This window comes from Rhopalosiphum padi, chromosome 2 (genome assembly GCF_020882245.1).
Source record: "Rhopalosiphum padi isolate XX-2018 chromosome 2, ASM2088224v1, whole genome shotgun sequence".
Lineage (NCBI taxonomy): Eukaryota > Metazoa > Arthropoda > Insecta > Hemiptera > Aphididae > Rhopalosiphum > Rhopalosiphum padi.
Window position 1 is genome coordinate 60,245,594 of NC_083598.1, and position 10,658 is coordinate 60,256,251.

General features: G+C 28.3%; 2 protein-coding genes across 2 annotated transcripts; one reads left to right on the forward strand and one right to left on the reverse strand.

The window, feature by feature from the left end:
* The first annotated feature begins 219 nt into the window (after window positions 1-219).
* LOC132922796 (zinc finger CCCH domain-containing protein 15 homolog) lies at window positions 220-4,128 on the forward strand. The gene is given in 8 exon segments (XM_060986503.1): window positions 220-465; window positions 577-757; window positions 2,292-2,533; window positions 2,593-2,712; window positions 2,803-3,012; window positions 3,073-3,198; window positions 3,818-3,889; window positions 3,891-4,128. Coding segments are annotated over 8 exon segments (1,152 nt in total). The 5' UTR covers window positions 220-393; the 3' UTR covers window positions 4,020-4,128.
* Window positions 4,128-5,117, reverse strand: LOC132919023 (renalase-like). Its single transcript, XM_060980376.1, has one exon. It carries the CDS (start codon window positions 5,115-5,117, stop codon window positions 4,128-4,130), a length of 990 nt encoding a protein of 329 aa, XP_060836359.1.
* Between the last annotated feature and the right edge of the window lie 5,541 nt (window positions 5,118-10,658).

Sequence of the window (10,658 nt, forward strand, 5' to 3'; positions counted from 1 at the left end):
ATTTTAAAATTTTTTTGAAATTATTATTAATTTATTATTTATGGATCACGGATATAGATACTATCTAAATCCGTGCTATGGATATACATGGTATATTATCACAGATTATTGTATATCTTGTTTTTATATATATCTTAATTGTGTTTGACACACTGAATGTTTTACGATAATTTCTTATTTTTGAGGTTATCGTTCATAAATTTTGATATAATACTTTCAACTTTATATATCTTTAGTACTTTATATAGTTTTTGTTTTTTTTTTTTATAAAATATATTATAATTATTGTACATTTTTTATCTTATGAATATCTAAAACTGGAATAAAGTATTTTTTGCATTTAGTGTTCATTAAAGTAGTTTATACCTAATTAGTTGTTTTATAACAAACGAAATGCCTCCTAAAACAAAAGCACAGGGAACTAGTAAAAAAGCTGATGCTAAGAAAAAAGAAAGAGTTATCGAAGTAAGTTTAAATTTTTATAATTACATATGTTAATTTCGTTATTAAACATTTATAACTATATAATTATGGTATTTATTAAATTCTGATCGATTATACTTATTTGGTTTATAGGACAAAACTTTTGGCTTAAAAAATAAAAAAGGAGCCAAACAACAAAGATTCATTCAACAAGTTGAGAAACAAGTTAAATCTGGTGGCATTGCTGCGCGTAAAGTAGATGACAAGAAAAAAGATGATAAAACTAAAGATGACTTAGGATTGATATTTAAACCGGTTCAAAAAGTTGAAAAAGGTAAAACTTCAAGTTTAGTTGAAACATTACTAAGTCCTAAAAAATCTGTAACTTTTTACCTATCTATAATTGGTTTTCTCCATTTAACTTTTTCTGATTTGTAGGGTTTAAATAAACAAAGTTTTCTATGCATTAGTTTAAAAATTCAATACAAGTTTTACTTATCAGGATAATGAAACAAAAAAATACTTAAACATTTTTTTTTTGTACATTTGAAATTCAAATTTGAAAATAAAATAGATATTTAAGCAAAGAATAACTATTCTAATTATTTTGTCATGATTAAAAAGTTAATTTTAGGAATTTGAAACTTACATTTATTATTATTAATTAATAATAAATTATTTTTTATACAGACATTTCAAAACATTTGAATACAACAAATCTTTTCATTCTCTTCTTTGTAAGTTGTCATTGATTCATAAGCAAGTATACCCTGAGTGCCAGGTGTGCATGGGCATATATTATAATTGAAGCCCTAAAATTGAAATTTCAGAGTAAGGAACCCGTATTAAAACTGATGTTACTAAAACAAAATGTAATTTTTTCTAAAATATTTTAAATTTATATGAAAAAACTTATCACGATGTAACAGCTAGATGTTGCACAAAAGTACGATTCATTTAAAAATTGAAACTATTTTAGATATAATATAAATATTAGTTTCAAAAAAATAAATTAAGAAAAGATTCAAAAATATTGTAGGCACCCCTTGAAATTCTAGTCTATGTACACCTATGTATTGAGATAATAACAATAATATATGATGTAAATATATATTATTACTCTAAATAAATATTAATAGTTAAATATATGCAATTTTTTTGGTAAAAATATTTATTATATTAATAATAGCAATGTTAAAAAACATATTAAATATATTTAGTGATCTTCTCTCAGAATTTTTTTTTTTTTCAATGATTTATCATTAAATTCAAATTTAATACATATATTATAGTGATTTACTAAATGATGATGTATATATATATTATATATATATATATAATACTTACTGTACAACAAAATGGTTATCTACTTTCACCCTTTTAGAAATTTTTTCATAATTAATCCTAACCTTGAGTGTATTTTGATATTAACAAAATATTCATGTAATTGAAATTAACATAATTATAATAAATCTAATTTTAAATTTTATTCCAATGATATATTCGCTTGTATGTATTATGTATAGTAGTAACAGATGTAATACCTAATTTAGGTGATTGGTGCCATGGCGACAATATCAGTCTGTAGGATATTGGTATACAAGTTATACTTATAGATATTTGGATACACAAAATTCCTATATTTTAGTGCTATAAATATATTGTTTACAGGCGCCTTCTCAGTTCCTCTTACAGATTTTATATTTTTTGATTTTTACAGTACCAACTAATGTCGGTGTCACTGATGTATAGTTTAGTAAAAAACAGGAACTATTTTTTCAAATTCTTTTTTTTATTAACTTGGAAAAATATTACATGTTTATTATTTGTTAACTAACAATAATTTTATTTTATAACAAATTAATTAGGTGCTGATCCAAAATCCATCCTATGTGCATTTTTCAAACAAGGTCAGTGTGCTAAAGGGTCAAAATGTAAATTTTCTCACGATTTGGCTACTGAAAAGAAAGCTGAGAAAAGAAGTATGTATGTGGATTTGCGAGATGGCGAAGAAAATGATACTATGGAAAACTGGGATGAAGACAAGCTCAAAGAAGTTGTAGATAAAAAACACGGAGAAAATGATAAAAAACATCCAACAACTGATATTGTTAGTTACTTAAACTTATTTTACACCTATATTTTAATGCAATAAAATTTCGGTTTTAGATTTGCATGTTTTTTTTGGAAGCTGTTGAAAAAAGTAAATATGGTTGGTTCTGGTCATGTCCAAATGGTACCTCTTGTATTTATAGACATGCGTTACCACCAGGATTTGTTCTTAAGAAGGTTGGTCTTATGTGTTCAACAATAATACAGTTCTTAAATATTAAGATATCTATCATTTCTATCCTTATGTCACTAACAAAATATATTTAGGACAAGAAAAAAGATGACAAGAAGGATGAAATTCAATTAGAAGATTTGATAGAAAGAGAACGAGCTGCTTTGAATTCTGTTAAATTTACTAGGGTAACCTTAGAAAGCTTTTTAGCTTGGAAAAAACGTAAAGTTAGAGAAAAGAAAGATGCAATAATTAAAGATGAAGAAAAGAAACGAACAGACTATAAAGCTGGAAGACAAATTGGGGTTTGTAATTTATTTTTAATTTTTTATGACTAATTAAATGTATATTTTATATTTCTTAAGCTTTCTGGTCGTGAAATGTTTTCATTTAATCCTGAGATGGCAATTGGTGACTCAATGGATGATGGAGAAGAAGCATTCGATGCTTATATACGTGATGAAGATGAAGAACTAGATGGAAATGTAAAAGTAGGTTTTATATTAAATAGATACAATATTGTACTAACCACTGAAAAAACCTACCAAATTTTTCTTAGTAACTTACTAACTTAATTCAGAGAATATAGCATAAATCTATTTATACTATTTCTTAATTCATAAACATAATTTTGTACTCATTATGTTGAAATAAGTTTTGATCTAATACATTTTAGTTATAATTAGTATGATTTTCTGGTACTTTTATTTTTATTTTTCCTATACAAATTATTTTTTTATTTACTTTAAAAAAAAAACTTATAAATTATAGTAAATAATAATATATAGTACACAATTAATAGTAGGAAAGTTATTATTCATACATACACATAAGTAAATAATTGCAAACTAATAAGAACATTTTATAAAGAACCTTTAATTGTACTTTCATGACTATTTAAAAAAGTTTAAGATTATAATGATTTAAGCATCTCAATAATTTGAAACTAATTACTTGAAATTACAAATACCATATAACAACAAGCCAAAAACATACTAATATAATATTATTAAATTAAATTTCTAAAAAGATTATGGTATTGATACCATTTATATTTAAACTTAAATATGTTATTATTTATATTAATTATGTAATTTATGATTTTTATAGGTTAGAGAAATTCAATTAGAAACATTAGAATTGGAAGCAAGTGAAGTAGATGATACTGGTACCCCGGTTACCCCAGGATCGATTTAATGATTCTGATGTAGCTACAATCCCAATCAATGAAAACCTTTTTGTGGATGAAGATTTTGATGATCTGGATGATGAATTAGATGAATTGAATTTAGATGATAATTCAACAAATTAGATTTAAAAAAAAAAAACATTGCTTCAACAAATAATTACTTTTAATAATAACTCTTAAAATGCTTCCTCCTTGTTATTAAAATTAATTAAAAAAAAAATGTATACATGTTTATGATTCTAAATTTTCTATAGTCTCGCAAATTTGAAGTGCTGATTCTATACAACCATTAAATGTGGACTGAGTGAAACTATCTCCACCAGCTAAAATTGGAATGGATTCATTTAGTAAAACACATCCAGGACTGTTACTATAAGGAGTTGTGACTTGTGAATATAACCATTTATGAACATTGCATGTTGTGGGTAACGGCCATTCTGGAAATAATTTGTTTACTTTATCGTTTAACATTTGGAACATACTCTCTGTGGTTCCTTTTATATGTTCTTGTCCAAATTCCTTTGTTGTATGGAAAACCACACAATCTGGTAAATTATGTTGTTCTCGTTTTCTATTTTCTATAGAAACATATCTGAATGTTTCATCATTTAAAAATTTTACGTCCCAATCGGTTTTTAATACAGGTTTTTCATAAAACATATTATATGTAAAACGTGTACTATAGGTAACTTTTTCTAGTTCATAGCGAACTGCTTGAGACATTGGACAATCCATTTGAAGAATTTGTGGTGCTGGTGCTGTTATCACTATTAAGTCAAACAACTCTTCACTCCCACAAATACATGTCACTTTACCTGTAGGAGTAATTGCACATACTCTTCTTTCAAATATGATACAATCTATACTAGCATTAGTCAAAAAATATTTTACTAATGAGTTTGCACCCGACGGTGCAATAAAGTGTTGCTTTTGGTGTGATTCTGAAATCCCTTCGATTTTGCAATTCATAGGTGCTAATGTTTTAGTGGAAATTAATGGTTCGTATATAGCAGAGTATTTGGATAATGTTGATGCATCAGTGGAAATGAATTGAGCACCAAGGTCAACAAATGTACCGTTGGGGCCACGGCGAACTGAAGTGCGGCCACCTGGGCCTCTGGCTTTGTCCCATAATGTCAAATGAATATTTGGTATACGGGTACGTAACAAGTATGCAGTTATTGCTGAAGTTAGTCCACAGCCAATTAAGAGTACTTTCATTTTATAAAAATAGTAAAAAAAATTAATATTCCTAATAAACTAATAACTTTAAGTTCCTATAATGGAATAACATTGAAAATATTAAGTATTTAATAATTATTTATTTAATGCTTTATCAGTGCGCACTGTACAAAGTCATTGAGTGATAACACTCAATAAAATTATTATCGTGGAAGGAGAGCAAGGTCAGCTGATTGTTTGATAATTTCTATCACAAGACACAAACGTGCACAAACCAAAGGTATTTAAATAAATTATAAATTTAACCTAGGTATCTATTCTGTAGTATAAGTCACGGTCTTAGAAGATCTTCTAAGACCATGGTATAAGTATATTAATAATGCTAAATATTATCATTAAATTTAATTTTATCGTAGGCACTAGGTACACACTACACTAAGTTAAATTTTTTAAATTGGTTTGAACGGAGTAGCCAAGTAGGTACCTAATAAAATAACTAAAGCCACAACGTACCAAATACTCTGTATAGAGTATTTGAACGTACTAACTACTAATATATTATAATATAAAAATGTAGTTTTCTTATTTCATTAAATAGATCATTTATCACATGCTTAACACGATAATTGTAGGAACAATAACGGTACGCTAATAAAATACTATATGGCAGGAGTGTGGCCAGTGCCGGATTAACGTAGGTACAGACAGGATAGGCACGTGCCTAGGATTAGATAAAAGTAGCTGTCAGAAGAGGCTATTTTTTTTAATAGTGGCATTGTGACAGTTTAATCGGGTGTCCGTAGCGAAAGTATAAAATCTTAATACGGTAGGCTATAAAAAAATGTTTACCTATAGGGCTATGGTCGGTTTTAATCCGGCACTGAGTGCGGGACGATAAATTATATACGGAGTACTAACAGCCAGCAGGGCGATAACAAACAAGTACCAATATGTTTGCTAGTTGCCTGATCAAAAAGCTTGACAATTTAATACAAGATTCCTCATAAGTTGTTCTACTAGGCATTAAGAAAATTAAAAATAAATAAAAGGAATTTAAGTTCAAATTTTAACAAAATCATGAAAATGTACCTAAAAATCATTTCGTGGTCAACAATTTATAAATTTCCAATTTAAAATTCTGAGCAGATGTATTGATTTTATTTTACAATGATATATATTTTGTATTACGTGTATGTAGTATGTAGATATAATATGTACCTATTATAGAATATTGAATATAGATAGTAAGTTGAAGGAAAGCTCCGGTTTTAACTTTTGATTTTAACTTTGAGGGTGGTTTTTGATTACATATTGAATGTAGTTTATATTTGAAAATTCTCAATATTTTACAAAATGAGAAAAACAAACAAAAAAATTAAATAAAAGAAGAAAATCCACTCAAAACTTGCAAATTTCAACAAAATCAATTTAGTATTTTTTTTTATATATTTATTTCTAAAATGAATAAGCGTAAATATTTGAAATGTTCAGGTTTATATTCTGTGTTTATATTAACATTTCTTATATGTGTCATAATTTAAAAAAATATTTTCAGTTATTTATAAATAACATATAGGTACCTATAAAAAAAACGCAGTACTTCTTCATCCATCATCATTATTTGTCATATTGAAATTATTATATACTAGTTATGTAGAGTTGGTACAGTTGGGTTGAATATAATATGGTAAATTATTAGAAAGCCGTCGGAGTGCTATATTATTTAGAACGCTTTGATTTTATTTATGGTGTTAGATTTTTTTGCCATGATTCAAAGCTGTAGCAAAAACCTACAATGCGGTGGCACACGCGGACGCACAAAGCCACAAAAACAACTTGTTGCATATAGAATATACTATAGCTGTTCCGTCAAGTCACGGCACGGCGTGCCCGTGTATTAGATGCGTTATTAATGACGTGTGAAGCTCACGTCGATCAAACGGTTTTCAAAGTGTATTCGAATAAATACGTGTTTAACAGTCGCAAGATGCAATGGAAGTGAAATACGTCAGACGGCAGCAGCATTATTATTTAAAATGTACTATTATATATTAATTAGTTTAATAAAAATTCCAGTCGACCCTATCCAATAGTTACATCGTTACATGTATTTTTATGACTTCACAAAGGAAAAACATATTCTCATTTCTCAGTATAACTTTATTGGCCACCGATGGACTCTAAAGTAATCTATTTAGTTTCTTTTTTTTCTTTTTTTTCTTTTTTTTAGTTATCTATTTATTTATCTTTTTTTTTTATCGATTTAGTAATTCACTCATAAACGCCCAGACCGATCCGCTATTCCGCTGTGTCTAGAAACTTGATATTTTATACAGAGGTTCCTTATACAATGTAGGGGCGCATAAGCGTGCGCACAGGGGGGCCGGGTGGGTCGTACCAAAATTTTTATACATAGTAATACATGTTCTAAACATAACGATTTTTGATTTTTCAAAAATCATAAAACATTAAATAGGTAGGTGAAAAATAACTGATACACAATAATAATAAATTAAATGTCTAAAAATAAAATTAATAACATATTATGTCATATTACCATTACAATGGTTGGCAATTACAATATTTCTTATATTTAATTTAAAAAAAATATGTATCTGTTTTTAATCATATGAATGATTTATGCCTTAAATAGTGGGTGATTATGAGTAGGTAAATTAAAGTATGTAACATTTTAATAGTTTCTTCCATCAGAGTTCAGGTTCCTTAATATTTATTGACTTAGCCCACCCTATCACAAAAGTCTGCGCATGCCTATGTAGGGGCGCCGGGCGCACTAAGAAAGGATTTTTCAAAATTCGACATTGCTAGGATACTAAAAATATGTCTAATTACTTAAGATATGTTTTTTTTTATATTTTTAGTATCCTAGCAACCGCTTAGAAGAAATAATAAACAATTATGAAACATTTAAAAAATACATATACGTATATATCTATAGCTATATAAAAAACCACTCTTTCACCCCCTTAGAGGTCGAATTTTGAAAAATCCTTTCTTAGTGCTCCCTTACATTGCCTATAGAACCTCTGTACAAAATGTAAAGTCTCTAGAGTCTAATAGACCCAGTGGTTCGGTCTGGGCATTGATCAGTGAATATGGGCAGTCAGCTATATTATGTATAAAGATGTATACAGGTAATATATATAACTACATAAGCAATCAGACACGATGATCAGTTGGTATTATAGGTACATCAATATAAATGGTGACTGTCGAAGTGTTGACTGATATAGCACCCGGCATTTGTTATAAAATGATTAAAATGTCTGCAGATTACGAATCAGCCAACATATTATATATATTTGATCTTAATTCATATTTTTAAATAATTCACTTATATTACATATTTTTGTTAAATATTTAGCAATTTACAAAATTAGTACTGTATCACCCTTTTATATTATGTGTTTTTATCTTCTCCCATCTGTATGTGGTATGTGTGCTAATAATAATCGTGAGTTACAACTTTCCATAATCCACACCACGCGATCATGATCACGATGTTTATGCATAATGCATAAACCTAAACCTAAACTAACCTTGCGATACGCAAACTTCTTTTGAATTTAGTGTTACTGAATTAGGGGCTTTTAAATTTGCTCCTATAACTTCCGTTGACGTAAAAAACATATTGTACCCTAATTGACATCGATTTACTTTTGACAACCTAAAAAAGTATATGATTGTCAATTGTTTTGTTGACGATGAAGAATGTCATAACTCCAATGAATAAATACTTAATTTGAATGTATTCCTAATTAATGTTAATAAAATAATAATCTATTGTAGTGTTATATAATTTATAATTACATACCTATACAATTATTTTATAATTTATTTTTCTAGAATAAAAAAATTTTTTTTTACATATTTTATATTTTTAATTGCATATTTGGATAAAAATAAATACATATATATGTACATATTTTTGAATTTATAATACATATAAATCCGCACCCTAATTATCATTAATGTGTTTCTCTACGCATAAATGTAGTTAAATTGTCTGTAAAATGCGCCGGATAAGCCGAGTAATGTGATAAACATAATGTATAATTATTATATTTATACCTATAGTCTTCAACTATTCTTTCATTACTGTGCACAATTTAAACTTATAAAAACGGAAATACAAAGTATTTATAGATTACACATTATAAATATTAAGATTTTTTTTAAATAAGTAAAAACATTTTTTATAGAATATAATATTACATGCTCACTTTAATATTCAAAAGTCAAGTACAGTTTTTTATACCAAAATAACTGTAGTTAAAGTATAGTTAACAAAATAATTAAATAATAAATAATATTAAGAAAGTTGAAAAATAATAAATATACTAAAATAGGTTACCGCCAACTTACATACACTTTAATGTATTTAATAATAATCTGATCGTATAAAATATACTACCTATTTATGTTTTTTGTTATCATATATTGAATGTTTATTTGTAAATTCGATTACATATTTTGAGTCAGTACACACAAGACACAAGGCGAACGAATTCTCAATTACCTACACAGTGTTATTTAGCAGTATTCATAGTAATTAATATTAATTAATCTATTTTCTTATCCATTTCTGGATAACGAAGGTGCACTTATCTTGACGCCAGAAAAACTCGAATTCTTGAACTTATTACTGGCCGAAGTTTCACCACCAGCAGTCGCCGGGCCCACATTATCAAACTTACCGATGACTGATTTATTCTGGACGTAACATAGACGAAACATCTAAGACGTCTTACTTGGATGAAATTAATGATGAGTGTTTTCCGGTGCAGGTACCGCAAGAATGTCTGGAAGATTCATCAGAAAAACATGAAGACACGGAATATATCATGCCAATTACGCGTCGTCCTATTGGAAATGCGCCAGCCACCAGAACCATAACTGCAGTATACGACTACATCTGTAGACTACAGACTGTAGTACACGTCGAAATTAGAATCCCGAAAATCGAAAATCGTAATATTCATATTTCGCCAACTATTGATCTGTCTATAGTAGAATGCCCAATACCAAACGAGCAGCGGATACATGTAGTTTGCTGAAGTTATCGATGACTGTGATTTTTCGCCAGCGCATCAAGGACGATTCATCGACGTCCATGTTTATCGGTGAAATAAACGAGAGTAATTACTAATTTACCATCGATACCATTGTGCCTTAGAAATGCGTCAGAACAAGCCGATGCTTTACGAGCATCGGCTATTCGGAGCTCATTAAAGCTACTGATGATTGCAGTTGTTTTTTTTTGCGTCGCGATAAAGATATAATATCGATATATTTTTTTGGTGGCAGTAGTACTGCACAAATAGTGATCGTCGATTCTGAGAATTTGGCTCTCAAGAAGGTTGAAGAATTTAGGCCTTCCTCGAAAATGAGAATTAAGAAGATTATCGAGTTACACGTAATTCGTTACCGATTTACGGATGTGTGGAAAACTTGCAGATAGAGCACCCTTTGTGTACGCCATTTGAGGTATACAGTGCATACCTATATCGACACAGATCTGGACAACATCATCGAAAGTGACGAAGATGGACTAGCGGC